Source organism: Pipistrellus kuhlii, unplaced genomic scaffold, assembly GCF_014108245.1.
Source record: "Pipistrellus kuhlii isolate mPipKuh1 unplaced genomic scaffold, mPipKuh1.p scaffold_m20_p_38, whole genome shotgun sequence".
NCBI lineage: Eukaryota > Metazoa > Chordata > Mammalia > Chiroptera > Vespertilionidae > Pipistrellus > Pipistrellus kuhlii.
Genome location: NW_023425538.1, coordinates 4,396,914 through 4,412,911, shown reverse-complemented (window position 1 = coordinate 4,412,911; position 15,998 = coordinate 4,396,914). Strand labels below are relative to the sequence as shown.

Here is a 15,998-nt window from a genome sequence, read left to right as displayed (position 1 = left end):
TGTGCACTTAGTGGTTATCTCCATGCTGGCCTTGAAAACAGTACAGTTCTATCCAATTAAAAAATGCACCTGGCATGGCATTGAGATTATGGATATATCTAGTCTCTGGCCTACAAGGTCATACAGCTAAGTTTATCTTCATCATTCTTCAAACAGGCTAAAGCAGACTAGAAAGCAACATTTTAGAATAAGAGGCCATGTAAAAGCAGAAACTTCCAAACAGCAGTTTGTTATAAAATAGGGGTTTTCCTTCTCAGGTATACCTGTAGGTGATTTGGATTTTTTTGGACTTAGGTATGGTCTTTGAATTCTGTTCTGAATGAAGTAGGTATAAAAACATTTTATTCTGAATGAGGTGATTTTAACAGAGGAGTTTTTAAAGAAATACTTGTGACTCAGAGATTGCTAATTTTATATTTCTTTGTATAAAATATAGGGAGTCAATTAACTTAGATGAGGAGAAAAATGCATCTTGCCCTAGCCAGTGTTCATTTGGTTGGAGAGTAATCTCATGACCCCAGAAGGTCATGGGATTGAATCATAGTCAGGGCACATATCTAGATGCCCCTGGTTGGGGCATGTACAGGAGGAAATCTATAAATGTCTCTCACATCAATGTTTTTCTCTTTCTCCCTCCATCTCTAAAAACATAAAAAATATTAATATTTACTAAACTCTAAGTGAAACTTAGTATTTCTTCCAATTATGGTATATTCAGCAAACCATAATAGTATTAGTTCCATGATTTTGACATGAATAAAAATCAACATATTGAATTATTATTTGTGCTCATCACTATTTTGTAACTACTGTAGTACTAGGGTTACTATTCAATCTTACTATTCAATGTGTTAATAAAGAAGAAAACTCCAGGAAGAGGGAAGAACCCCTGTGAAAGCCCTCCTAGAAGGGGAAAACTTGATGTGTTTAAAGAACTGAAAGAAAGCCAGTATTGCTTGGCCCCATAAGCAAGCGAGAGTGAAATGTGAGTAAAGTTTGGAGAGACATGTAAGAACCACATTATTCAGCCTCTGCTGGCTATGAGAAGCCATGTCCTGCGTGGCTTAGGTTTGGGATCTGGAGAAGGACCAGGGGAAAATGATGAGACAAGAAAAGAAATAATAATTTGGAAATTGGGGGCCATGCAGAGAGCCCAGGCCTTGCCAACCTTTTATTCAGTTTTGGATACACATATTGCCCTTAGCCAGGCAGGTAATTCCAGTAATAAACAGACTATCTTAAAGGTTAGTAAATTGATTTACTTTGAGACTATTTGGTCAGGAAATTGCTTGAGCCACCATTGTCTCAACTAAACAATTGGTGCATAGCTCTGGCAAATCAAGGTTTGTGAGCCTTCTGCATTCCTTGTTTACACTTTTCTGATAGTAAAGACAATGGATAGCTTCCAACACCTTATGAGAAGTATGGATTTTTGTGGTGGAAACCCAAGCCAAGTGCATTTTTGGTTCTGGAATAGATTACTGAGTGTGAAATTTGCTGGGGAAACTGGATTAGGAGGCTATTTTAGTGTTTTGTGTAAGAGATAATTCTGATTTGGAAGAGGGCATTAGTGCTGAAAATAGAAGAGGATAGTTTTAAGTTATTTTGGAGCTTAAAATTATTAAAAGGTTATATAGAGGTAGAAGTAAAAAAGATTATACTAGAGATTTTCTAATAGGTTCCATTTTGATGTCTTCAAATCATTTCATTAGCTTAAAAATTCTACTTTTTGGTAAGAAATTCTTTCATAATAATACTTGTCAAATACTTAACACTTTATTGAGAGATAATTATAAACATTTCATCACCATTCCAGTAATTATTTCTTTATCTTTACAGATAAAGAAGTGGGGATTTAGAAAGGTTAAATAATTGCCTAGGAACATATAATGAGTAAATGTCAGAGTTTTGCACTTTGTCATTTTCTTTCTGTCTGCCTTAAATTTTAGCTGCCTTTCCTCTCAGTCACTAAAGGTGGTTCATGACCACCCTCTTCTAAAATAAGCATCACAAAATTCTAAGGCAAACAATAGTTTCACTTAATCCCTAGCACATAACAGATTCTGAGTCTTCGCTATCTGCCACTCACATCAAAGTAGTTAAATCCTTAGACTTATCTCAGGTTATTCCCTCACGTGGTTTACTCTCTGTAATCTCTTTCATATTTCATCCAATATATTCTTTATTATGGAGTCTATTGTTTCTGCTCAAACTGAGTTGGCAGCAATTTAATTCTAGCACTAATTACCCAGAGTTGACATAAACCCCACAAAACCCTACATAATACTGCCTTTACTTCAGATGCCAGTTGTAAGTCTCAGGGAGTCCTCAGAACACCTATACTTCCGACCAACTGGCTATAAAGTTGGGGCTTTCCATGACCCTTACAGTTTTAAAGATTGCTAGAATAACACAGCACTAGGAAAGCTCTATACTTATAGTTGCAATTTTACTATAAAGCATACATATTAGGCCAAGGTGTGGTAGGCTTCCAGATGTAGAGGTTCCACATTCTCTTACTGTTGAGTCAAAATGTATCACCCTTTTAGCATTTCAGTGTGTTCAGGTATCAAGCTCCAGTGAGCTTTAGTGTCCAGAATTTTTTATTGTGATTTATTTATATTCACATGATTGAGTCATTAGCCAGTCAATTTCTGGTTCCTCTTATATCTCCGGAGGTTGAGAAGATGAAAATTCTAAACTTCTAATCACATGTTTGGTCTTTCTGGTGACCAATGTCTATCCTAAAGCTATCTTTGGACCTACTATGTTTGACTTCATTAGCATAACAAAAATACTTCTATAATACAAGAAATTCCAAGATTTGTTGAAGCTCTGTGGTAAGAACCAGGTGCAAAGACCAAATTTATTTTTTTTATTATATCAAGAGCCAAGAATCTTCCACTTTATGGATTTATTCCTTTCAAGAGACTAAAATGAAGGTCAGAAAATTATCCAGTTTTTATAATATATGTATATACATACACACATGCTTATACAGATGTATATGGAACTAGTCATTTTTTCATATGCTTAAGCATTGTATATTTACCAATCTTTATAGATGATTCTGATTCATATGATTATTTGAGAAGGATTGTAGTTTTCTATGTCCATAATCTCTTCTTCCCACTTTCTGCATTATACAGTCATGTACACTTAACAACACGGATTCGTTCTGAAAGAGGTATTGTTAGATGATTTCATCACTGTGTGACATCATAGAATGTACTTACACAAACCTAGATGACATAGCTTACTACTATCATTGTGTGTACTATACTTTTATACAGCTGGAAGTGCACTAGGTTTGTTTATACCAGCTTTACCACAAACATGAGTAATATATTATAGCACAACCTTAGAACATCTAGGATGTAACTAGGAATAGGAATTTTTCAGTTCCATTATGTATTTACTAGAGGCCTGGTGCATGAAATTTTTGCACTCCCTAAGCTTGGCCTGCACTTTCTCTCAGTCCACGAGCCCTCAGAGGATGTCCAACTGATGGCTTAGGCCCATGGGAAGCAAGTCTAGGCCAGCAGTTGAACATCTGTAGCACTGCCCTGTAGGAGCGCACTGACCACTAGGGGGCAGCTCTTATATTGAGCATCTGCCCCTTGTGGTCAGTGTGTGTCATAGCGACTGGTCATTCTGCCATTTGGTCAATTTGCATATTACCCTTTTATTATATAGGATGGGACCACAATTCAGATGTGGTCCAAATTTGACTAAAATGTCATAGGGTATGTGGATGGCTATATCTCAGTACTTTCTATACATTTCTAGTCCATTTTTCAGATTAAACAAATATACTTGAGAGCTATATGCCTTTTACTACCAGATAAATTTTTACTATCAGTTAAATTTTTCAATTTCTATTATAAAAATTTAACTTTTCACAAATGGGACAGAAGTAATATTTGCAATTTTATTTCTTTCAGATCTGGAGTCAATGTGTGAAACCAAGTTATTATCTTTAAAGAAGGAAATTTATGAAATAGAATCATGCCAGAGGGAGATGATGGGACTTACAAAGTATAGCCTTGAGTATTCTCATTATAGAGATATTTTGGAATATGGCAGTCACCTTGAAAGACAACTGGGATATCAGAATGGTCATTTCAGCCAAGAAATATTTACTAATGGATATATGCCCACATATATTCAACAGACATTCTTTACTCTGCATCAAATAATTAATTCTGAAGAGAAACCTTATGAATGCAAGAAATGTGGAAAAGTCTTTAATCAGAATGCACAATTTATTCAACATCAAAGAATTCATAATGGTGAAAAATCTTATGAATGTAAGGAGTGTGGGAAATTCTTTAGCTGTGGCTCACATGTTACTCGACATCTGAAAATTCATACTGGTGAAAAACCCTTTGAATGTAATGAATGTGGAAAGGCCTTCAGTTGTAGCTCATACCTTTCTCAGCATCAGAGAATTCATACTGGTAAGAAACCCTATGAATGTAAGGAATGTGGGAAAGCCTTTAGTTATTGCTCAAATCTTAATGACCATCAGCGAATTCACACTGGTGAAAAACCCTATGAATGTAAAGTATGTAGGAAAGCCTTTACTAAGAGCTCACAACTTTTTCAACATGCAAGAATTCATACAGGTGAGAAACCCTATGAATGTAAGGAATGTGGCAAAGCTTTTACTCAGAGCTCAAAGCTTGTTCAGCATCAGAGAATTCATACTGGTGAAAAACCCTATGAGTGTAAGGAATGTGGCAAAGCCTTCAGTAGTGGCTCAGCACTTACTAATCATCAGAGAATTCACACTGGGGAAAAACCCTATGATTGTAAGGAATGTGGCAAGGCTTTTACTCAGAGCTCACAACTTCGACAACATCAGAGAATTCATGCTGGTGAGAAACCTTTTGAATGCCTTGAATGTGGGAAAGCCTTTACTCAAAACTCACAACTTTTTCAACATCAGAGAATTCATACAGATGAAAAACCATATGAATGTAATGAATGTGGAAAGGCTTTTAATAAATGCTCAAACCTTACTCGACATCTGAGAATTCATACTGGTGAAAAGCCCTATAACTAGGGAATATGGGAAGGCATTTAATAGTGGGTCAGATCTCATTTGTCATCAGGGAATTCATACTGATGAATAATAAAAGTTAAAGCTCTATCTAATATTTTAAACAAAAAATAATGTTAGAGAGTTACCATTTTTCACTGTTTTCATTAGTGTAAATGCTAATTTTCATAATTACCATATATATATATATATATATATATATATATATATATATATATGTATGTATATATATATGCCTATATTGGCATTTACCCATGCTTCCCCAATATTGTACTAATGGTAGATGTTCAGTAATTCTTTTCTTTTTCATTATTTTGTCCTACCTTCTTGGTGTTAATATTATTCTTTATATTTGCTTGTGTTTTGGAGCTATTTTTTCTGTTCTGATTTATACCTTTGTGCTTAAATTATGTTATCTTGTATTTTTAATTCCTATAAAAATTTAACTTGATTTTTGAAATCAGTGTTAATATTTTTTTTCTCACAAATTTATATTTTCTTATAAAACAGAAAACCTAAAAGCAAATATTAATTTTAATCAGAGTAACTGTAGATGACTACTCTCAAGTTGGTAGAGTATATCCTACCATACTTTGTCTTTAAAGAAAGTGTAGTCATGGTATGCGTATTGTATCTTTACGTTCTCTTAACATGACAAAAAAATATTGCCATTTCAGCAAATGTAGATTTTTATTTTTAATGACTTATACTGAATGACCTTTTTAAATGGCCTTATTATTCATGTTATGGTTGCATCTAAATGTTCACATGCCCTGAGTAGCATGACCCAAAATTTATCTTTGGATTTGTGTTTTTCTTTTAAAACATGTATTTTAATTGCTGAAATTATCCACATCTTTTCCTTATAAACTTTTATGTTCCTTTTCATTAACCCTAATCCCAAACTCATACTAGAATGTTTTTAACAACTATTATAAAAATGTTGTCAATCCTTTCAGATTTTTTTTTTACATTTTATTGATAGGTTTTAGTGGTATTTCATATGTTTTATTTCATGTATATTAAATATAATTATGGTATATCTTTGGTTTGTTATGAGGATTTAATCAATGAATAAATTTAAAGTATTAGAATGATATCACTACTAAGTGCTTAGTAAAAGTAGTCCATTTTTATCATTGATATGCTAATTTTTATAATTACCTTATTTGTTTATTTATTTATTTTTCATATTAAAGGAAGGTTTATTCCCCAGTAATGAGCAGGACTCATTACGGAGGTAGAGAAATCAGAATTAAAGGAGGGTGGAAGATCAGAAAGGACCCAACTGGGCTGACTCCACAGACGGAGATGGAGAGCAGCAGCACGTGGAGGGGTGGGGAAGCCTTTTGAGGGGAGGAACAGGAAAGGGTTGGACCCAGGGCACTTCAGCACATGCTGATTGGTGGTTCAATGTCTTGCGGATGTCTTGGTGGCAGATGCCAGTAATGTCATAATTCTGCCCATCATTTTGGAGGAGGAGGATCTCACATTCCAGACTCTTTGATAAAAATTGAGAGTCTGGGCAGGGTCAGGGGCTGGAGGTTTATCTTCCATAGGGGGGTCTACCTGGAGTCTCAAGGATTCTGATGCTAGGTTCTCTCCCACCTTCTGGTTGGTGAATGCCTGCATTCTGTTCTGCAAAAGACTAGTGACATAGTGCATGAGAAAGGGGGTAAAGGAAACTTAGAGAAATAGACACCAGTTGGCCTAATGACAGGAGGGTGGACAAGGAATGCAGCAGCCTAATTTCACAAAGGGACTGTTTGGTGAAGTTCTTGAGAGCAATTCCGTTGAGTCACTTGGGAGGTAAAGACTGGTCCTGAGGCTGTCATAGCATCACTTGTCTGGTATTGTTGCTTTTCTACGCCTGGAGCTGAAATACAACCTGGGAGATAAGATTCTTGAGAAGGTAAAAAGATGGGGCTCCTTGGTGTAGCCCGGATTCCAGTCAGGCCCATGAGCAGAAGGTCTGGCCAGAAGCTGCAAATTTCTAGAGAGAGTTTAATTAGATGGTCTTTAAGAAAGCCATTGCTCCTCTGGATCTTACCCAATGAATGTGGGTGGTAGGGTATGTGCAGTTTCCAGGAGATACCAGAGATTATGTGTGTTATCAAGGTTTCAGCCACAACCTCAGCAGTTTCCTTGCAGGTAGGGAAGGCCTCTGTCTACCCTGTCAGGGTGTCTACCATGGTAAGCAGATATTTGGTCTTCTTGTGGGGGGCTTATGGGTGAAGTCTACCTGCCAGTTCTGCCCTGAGAGGTGTCCCCTCATTTGATGAGTAGGAAGGTTGGGGTGCATTCCTCCCTGGGGTGAAGCAGCTGCACACGTGGAACAGGAGGAACAGGCACTCGTGACTGCCTCTCGCAGTGTATGCAGGGTGAAGAGGGATGAAGGTTATCTCCAGGGCCTGCTTGAGTGTTACTATCATGTTGGAGGCTTTCCAACGTCTCTTGGGGTCTAGACACAAGCTTCCATCCACAAACAGAATTAAGTCAGGATTAGAGAAAGGAAGATCTGAGAGTCCCACCCGAGGTTGAGTGAGGGCCTCTGACAATCTAGGGACAGGAGTGCATTGCCACAGGTTGGGTGGAGGCACTGGGAAGGGATGGCTGGGTTCAGCCCTGGAGACTGAGGGAGATGTCAGAACTCTTAAGGAACAGGAGATGGAGTTCCTGCATGGGAGAGGGGGCAAGGAGAGATCAGGATCGGTGTGACGAAAGATCCTGTAGTCTATGAGTGGAGAAGACCTGTAAGGGTTGCTGGAGGCAGATCTTCTGGGCCTCCTTGATGAGAACATCAGCTGCAGCCAGAGCCCAGAGGCAGGGCTGCAGTCCCCAAACTGTGAGATCAAGCTGTCTGGACAGGTAAGCTAAAGGGGTGAAGGCTGGCCCTAGGGACTGGGTGAGGACCCCTGTGGCTATTCCATCTTTCAAGAGTAAATAGTTGGAAAGGCTTAGAGATGTCTGGGAGAAGAGAGGAGAGAGAGAGACCAGAAGGGTGTCCTGGAGTTAGAAAAAGCTTGGCAGGTGAGGAGACCTGGTATAAGAGCTTAGCTAGGAGAGAAAAATTTGGGACCCAATGATGGAAAAATCCCACCAATGGAGGCCAGCTATATGCCTCTGAGATGTATAGTGGTGGGTTCTAATAAGCATTGTTAGAGGTCTCTGGGTAAGACCTGGCCAAACAGATGAGCACTGTTTCTGAACCCTTGAGGCAGGATTATCCAGGTGAGTGGGTCTTTTAAAAATTCTTATCAACAGTTAACTGTAGAACTTCATTTCTTCTTTTCTTCTATCATTGTATGCTATTGAAAATATTTAGAAAAGGCAGGGGGAGGAGGGAACAGGCCTGTAACTGCTTGAGTTCAAAATTGAGTTTCTGATAAGCCTGTGTCAGCGAGAAAGTTGTTCTCTAGGGAGTGTGGAGAGGGGAAGAGAATGGGGTGAGAAGGCACTGAGGCCAGAGCATTTTTGCAGTCAATAACCATGACCAAGATTGTGGAAGGAATAATGGCCTGGAAAAGGAGGGCAAGGTAGAGGTAGCCCACTCCAAATCCACCAGGAAGGAGATCTTCTTACCTGCTACCTCGACCTTGACTGGGGGCTTGACGAGGGTGATGGGGGTCGTCAAGTCTGGGCATCTTCAGTCTTCAGTCAGTTCCATCATGGCCAGCAGTGGTCATGACCTAGAAGGATAGTCCCTCTGCGCTGAGAGGCAGAGGGCCCGTCACTTTTCCAGGGGCAGTTTGTTTGTTTGTTTGTTTGTTTTGTGTGGGGTTTTTTTTTACCCAAAGTATTTTATTTTATTTTTATTTTTAAATAAATCTTTATTGCTCAGATTATTACAATTGTTTCTCCTCTTTCCCCCCCATAGCTCCCTTCCACCTGGTTCCCACCCCACCCTCTGCCCTTACCTCCCTCCCCACCCCGCCCCCTGCCATTGTCCTCATCCATAGGTTATACGATTTTAATCCAGTCCCTTTTTCACCCCCACACCCCTTTCCTTCCAGGGGCAGTTTTGACCGCACACTCTTGGTTGGAGCCCTGGGTTGAGGGCACTGTGGCCTTCGTTTCCACACTTGAGGCATCCTCCAGGTGGCACTCGTCCTTTCGTTGCACCCCCACTATGCACAGTCCCCCTTGGACCATGCATGGTTGCCATCGGCCTCAAAGGTAGCAAGGGTTGGGTTTGCAGACTCACCTCCTGTCGAAGATGGGTTTCCTCTGCCTACTCCTCACGGGCATTAAAACCTTAAATGCCATTTACGGATTTCGGACCTGGGTCTGAGAATATGTCAGGGAAGGGAGCTGGCGCAGCAGGAGGCAAGCCATAGGCCGGAGGAGGAGGAGGAAGAGAGGTGGTGGTGAGGTGGCCACACCAGCCCAGGCCTACAGAGGCAGGATTTACTCGTTCATAATGCAGTCATCTACTGGAGACCACGTGGTTACAGAGGGGCGGGGCTTGTCACACCAAGATGGCAGCGACCCTATGGGACCCAGAGGAGAGGGTTGGGACTCGCCATGCTAAGATGACGACAGCCACATGGCGGCAGGCTGCACACAATACACAAGTGAAGAGCAACCAAAAAGAGAAATCACATTTAGCTGTTTGGAGAGGCTGGTGGGATGGCGGATAGGTGGCTCTAGCGATGTGCAGTGACCAGAGACGGCAATGGTGGCCTCTGCAGCAGTGAGAGCTGTGGGGAAGAAAGGTAGCAGAAAGCTCGCAGTGGCCATGGTGTGGCGAAGAAGGAGGAAGAGAGGGAGCAGAAAGCGGCATGGTGGTGGCAACAGCAGTGACAGCCAGGAAAGCAGCAGCAGCTGGGGGGGGGGGGGGGGGGGGGACTGTGGCAAAGGAGGAAGAAGAGAGCCAAAAGCAGTTGGCAGGAGCAAGAGGGGTGGAAATAAAAGAGTAGTTCGGTCCAAAGAGTCAGAAAGAACAGAAGGAGCAGAGAGAAGGAGGTGAGAGCCTGGCCATTTGGAGCCCTGGGCTACTTCCTGGCTTGCTGGCAGAAATTACTGAGGTTGGTGCGAATGTTTAAGTCCCATTTTAGGGTCATCAGGACCCACTGAGGCCATCAGTTTTTGTATACCCATTTTGAAACCTAGAGTCAGTAGCAGAAGCCCGAGGACCAGTGTCCCAATCATTGAGCCCAGACTATGGACACGGGACCCGAGAGGCAACAGGGGACATCTCCCCCACCTCCTGGGTCCAGAGTGAGGCCAAAAGGCCAGAGAACCAAGGGGCATAGGAATGTCTTCACTACCTCCTGAGGCTCGGAACCTCTCTGGGAGGTCCAGAGGGCTATGCCTGGAGGCAATCTCTGACACGGGCCACGGTTTATGGACAGAGACGCTGGAAGAATGATCACTAGGAATTAATAGGGACTGGAACTCACCGCATATGTTGCCAAGCTGGGGAGGAGTCTGCGTTTCCTGAGCCACAAAAAAGAAGAATGAGGGGCACCCCAGACCATGAAAGGTCAAACAAAATGTACATCTCCACCCAGGTTTCACACCATAATGTAAGGTTTGAAGCCCAGGAAACAAGTCGGAGACGTATTAACAGAAGGTTTATTCCCCAGTAATGAGCGGGACTCATTACGAAGGTAGAGAAATCAGAATTAAAGGAATGGGGAAGAGGAGAAAGGACACAACTGGGCTGACTTCACAGATGGAAATGGAGAGCAGCCTACCTTATTATTTATGAGAAGGATTTAAACCATGTTGTTTACCTTTGTATAAATCAAAGAATGTGTAATGAAAAAGAAATAAGTGTAATGTACATAAGAAAGCTTTTTTCATCATTCATTATTCAGCCTGGGTTCTTAAAAGGAACAGGAAACCTGTGTGAACAGTTTCAATTCAGACTTCATTTTTATGCTGCACAAAGATAAATACTAGTCTTAAACCTGTGGATATAATGATTGGTAGGTGAAAGCACATGTGTTAAAAGTAGGAAATGATTTAAATATTTTCCCTAGTAATTAGTTCTTCCAAAGTAGAAAATATATAGGCCAAATTGTCTCCCCCTTGATCAACATGGGTTAACCATTTATACATCATATGCATCCATAGATGCAAGCGGTGGACCTTTTCTAATTAAATTAAAAACACCGTGGCAGTTAACTGGTTAAGAAACTAAATCCTTACTATACACATTTTTTATTTTTAAATAAATCTTTATTGTTCATATTATTACAAATGTTCCTCATTTTTTCCCCCTCCATTGCTCCCCTCCACAAGGTTCCCACCCCACCCTCTGCCCTTTCCCCATCCCACATTGTCCTCATCCATAGGTGCACAGTTTTTGTCCAGGCTCTTCCCACACCCCCCACTCCCCTTTTCCCCAAGAATCATCAGTCCACTCCTCTTCCATACCTCTGATTCTATTATATTCACCAGTTAATATTGTTCATCAGGTTTTTTAATTCCCTTGGCTTTTCGTTTCACTTGTTGACAGTTATGTATTTGTTGATCATAATTTTTATCTTTATTTTCTTCCTCTTCCTAAATAACCCCCTTCAGCAATTCATATAATTCTGGTTTGGCGGTGATGAACTCTTTTAGCTTTTTTTAAATTTGTGAAGCTCTTTATCTGGCCTTCGATTCTGAGTGATAGCTTTGCTGGGTAGAGTATTTTTGGCTATAGGTTCTTGCTATTCATCACCTTGAATATTTCTTGCCATTCCCATCTAACCTGCATGGTTTCTGTTGAGAAATCAGCTGACAATTGTATGGGTGCTCCTTTATAGGTAACTACCTGCTTTTCTCTTGCTGCTTTTAATATTTTCTCTTTGTCTTTTGCTCATGGAATTTTAATTATGATGTGTCGGTGTGGTCCTCTTTGGATTCCTTTTGTTTGGAGTTCTTTCTTTCACCAGGAGGGGGAAGTATTCTGTCACTATTTCTTCCAGTATTCTTTCAGTAACTTGCTCTCTCTCTTCTTCTGGGACCCCCGTAATTCTGATGTTGATTCATTTGAAATTGTCCCAGAGATTTCTTACACTATCTTCAATTTTCTGAATTCTCTTATCTTCTTGCTTCTGTGAAGGAGTGTCCTCTGGCTCTTTCTGTTCCAAATCTTTGATTCTTGCGGTCTTCCATTTTGTTTTTAGGACTCTGTATAATATTTTTTATTTCAGACAATGTATTCTTTATTTCTAGTTGATCCCTTTTCATATTCTCATAGGTTTCTTTTATTTTATCGGCATTTTCTAGGAAATTCTTGAAAAACCTTATAAGCATGGTTTTGAACTCTATATCCAGTCACCTTTTGTCCTCCATTTCTTTCGTTTGTGATCTGTTTTCTTGTCTCAGCATTTTCTCTGCTTCCCTGAATTGGTAGGGTGGCTTTGTGTGCTAAGGTGGCCTATATGGTTCAGTGGGTCAGCCCCCCAGTTACTTGAGCTGGACAGTCTTGGTGTAGTTCTTTGTGAGCTGTGTGTGCAGTCTTGTTGTTCAGCCTTGCTTGTTGTTGGTATCACTGGGAAGCGTTGATCTCCAAGCCAATTGGCTATGAGGATCAGAAGTGTCTCAGCTAGGAGGGTTTCTGTATTCCGCTTGGATGGGGTGGAGTCTCAGGGTGGCACAGCCAAGCTTTAGTGAATCTTGCAAGATTGGTTGCAGGCATGCACACCTCTTTAATATAGGCACAGACAAGGTTTGGATTTCTGTCTGTCCCTCCCTAGGAGAATCCTCTTTGGGTGAACGAGAAAGCTAGCCAATGGGAGGGCCTCTTGGATGGGGCGGAGTCTTAGTGTGGTGCAGACAAGCTTTGGTCAGCCCCTCCCTACAAGGGTCTGGTTTCTGAGTCCCACAGTAATGGCCACTGATTTCACACACCTCTGAGAGATCTCTTCCCACTGCCTGACAGTCTGGCCTCTCCCTGTCTGGGGCCATCTATCATAACAATAGGGTGCTTCTGTTTTCTTCCTGAACAAGAAAGCCAGTCGTGCATTAGCCGTCCGCCCTCCCCTCATGCATGGAGTAAGCCAGTAGCAAACTCAGCCCACCCTCTCCAAGCTCCACAAGCCAAGCCAGCAGCGAAGTCAGATGGCCACCTTTTCACCAGCGCAGCTTTCCACACCTTCACAGTTCCTGAGGTTCAGTGTGTCTTCTCTCTCCTTCCCAGATGGTAGAGCCTCCTCTCAGCCAGCCAGTCTGGTGCTTCAGGGCGATGTTTCCCCTGTTTTCCAGTTCTAAATTCAAATTTGTTGTGGTAAACTGCATTCAGGTGTCTACCCTATGTCACCATCTTGGTTTCTCCTCTTACTATACACATTACTTAAATGTGAATGAAAATGAGAACAACTGAAAAAGCTGTGAGTGACAATCAAAGTTAAATAGTGAATTTTATAACCCAACTAGAGGCCCAATGCACTGAATTCATGTATGGAGGGAGTGTTCCTCAGCCCAGCCTACACCCTCTCCAATCAGGGACTCCTCAGGAGATGACTGACTGCCAGTTTAGGCCCGATTGGACATTCCTCTCACAATCCAGTACCTCTGGCTCCTAACTGCTCACCTGCCTGCCTACCTGATTGCCCCTAACTGCCTCTCCTTCCAGCCTGATCACTTCTAGCTGCCTCTTTCTGCCAGCCTGATTACCCATAACTGTCCCCCCTGCCAACCTCGTCACCTTCACTGCCCCCAATGTCAACCTGGTCACCCCACACTATCCTCCCTGCCTGGTCAACCCTTCACTGCCCCACATGCCAACCTGGTCACTCCTCACTGTCCCCCCCTGCCAGCCTGGTAACCCCTCATTTCCCCCCTGATGGACTGGTCACCCCTCACTGTCCCCCTTGCCAGCCTGGTTGCCCCTTGCAGCCTGCTGTTCAGTTGTTTGGTTATCTCTCACTAAAACCCCCCATCAGTATTATCACTCCATGCATTTGGCTGTTTAGTCATTACTGGGGGGCATCCTGACCAATTTGTATATTACCCTTTTATTAGGATAGATATGCATATGTAATATATATATGTGTGTGTGTGTGTATGTGTGTGTGTGTGTTACAATATTAGAAAGATAATTAATAAAATCAATATAGAACCCGAGGAGCTAAAGCAAAAATATCTAAAATATGGGGTAGAAAAAAAAGCATTATTAGTTATAAAAATGCAGAAATAAGTAAAAGAAAAAAGTAAGTAATCTATAATAGAAAATTTTTTATTTGACTGAAAAAAGGACAAACTTTAGTGATTCATGTGAAGGATGAAAAATAACATTGTGAATAAGGAAAGGAAATGACCACATATTTGAAAAAACTAGATAGTTTTAAGTAAAAAATGTTTCAGTGATTAAAATTAGATTTAAAAAATAATTTTTCCCATTTTTTATTAAGGTATTATATATGTACATATCTTACCATTGCCCCCCCTCCCTCCACCCCACGCCCATACATGCCATCACTTCCTAGGGTTTTCGTCCATTGGGTATGCTTATATGCATACACACAAGTCTTTCGGTTGATCTCTTATCTCACCCACCTCTCCCTATCCTTCCCACTGTAATTTGACATTCTGTTTGATGTTTTCCTGTCACTGTATCTATCTTTTTGTTCAACAGTTTATAATTTTCTTTATTATCCATAAATGAGTGAGATCATGTGGTATTTTTCTTTCATTGACTGGCTTATTTCACTTAGCATAATTTTATCCAATTCCATCCAGGTTGCTGTAATTGGTAAGCATTCCTTCTTTTTTATGGCAGCATCATAGCATCATAGTGTACACAATGGGATACTATGTTTTCTGATCCAGTCATCTGCTGACAGGCACCTATGCTGTTTCCAAATCTTAGCTATTGGAAATTGTGCTGCTATGAACATAGGGGTACTATATCCTTTCTTATTGGTGTTTCCAGTTTTTTGGGATATATTCCTAGAAGTGGGATTACTGGGTCAAATGGAAGTTCCATTTTCAGTTTTTTGAGAAAACTCCATACTGTTTTCCACAGTGGCTGCACCAGTCTACATTCTCACCAGCAGTGCACGAGTGTTCCTTTTTCTCCGCATCCTCACCAACATTTCTCCTTTGTTGATTTGTTGATGATAGCCATTCTGACATGTGTGAGATGGTACCACATTGTCATTTTGATTTGCATCTCTCAAATAATTAGTGACTTTGAGCATGTTTTCATGTGTCTTTTGGCTTTCCTCCTGTTTTCTTTTGAAAAGATTCTATTAGGTCCCTTGCTCATTTTTTAAATTGGATCATTTATCTTCCTTATATTAAATAGTATAAGTTGCCTGTAGATGTGGGAGATTAAAACTTTATCAGTGATAACATTTGCAAATATGTTCTCCCATACAGTGGGCTTTCTTGTTGTTTTGTTGATGATTTTTTTTGTGTGTGTGCAAAGGTTTTCAATTTGGAAGTAGTCCCATTTGTTTATTTTCTCTTTAGCTTCCATTGCCCTAGGGGCAGTATCAGTAAAGAAGTTCTTTCAGCATATGTCTTTCAGCAGAGATTTTTCTGCCTGTGGATGCCTCTAGAATTATGAATTCCAGTCATATGTTTAAGTCCTGTATCCATTTTGAGTTTATTTTTGTGTATGGTGTAAGTTGTGATCTAGTTTCATACTTTTGCATGTATCTCTCCAATTTTCCCAACACCATTTATTGAAGTGACTTGACTTCATTGTATGTTCATGCCTCCTTTGTCAAATATTAATTGAGCATAGTTATTTGGGTTAATATCTGCATTTTCTATTCTATTCCATTGATCTATATGTCTGCTCTTGTGCCAGGACTATGCTGTTTTGAGAACAGTTGCTTTGTAATACAGTTTGAAATCTGGTATTGAGATTCCCTCTTACTTTGTTCTTCTTTATCAGGATTGTTGTGGATATCTGGGGTCTTTTTTTATTCCAGATGAATTTTTGGAGAGTTCTTACTAGGCCTGTGAAATATGCCATTGGTATTTT

At 40.6% G+C, this 15,998-nt stretch overlaps 1 protein-coding gene across 4 annotated transcripts in view; it reads left to right on the top strand.

Annotated features, from left to right (window-relative positions):
* ZNF540 (zinc finger protein 540) overlaps positions 1-6,210 on the top strand; it is a 73,079-nt gene extending 66,869 nt beyond the window's left edge. For 3 of the 4 annotated variants that reach the window (XM_045570934.1, XM_036408326.2, XM_045570933.1), the window contains one exon: positions 3,945-6,208. In XM_045570934.1, the coding sequence (XP_045426890.1) occupies positions 3,945-5,068 (1,124 nt within the window). In that variant the 3' untranslated portion in view covers positions 5,069-6,208. Of the gene's footprint in view, positions 1-3,944 lie in introns of all 4 variants that reach the window. The other variant, XM_036408328.2, reaches the window with a different exon arrangement.
* The last annotated feature ends 9,788 nt before the right edge of the window (positions 6,211-15,998 follow it).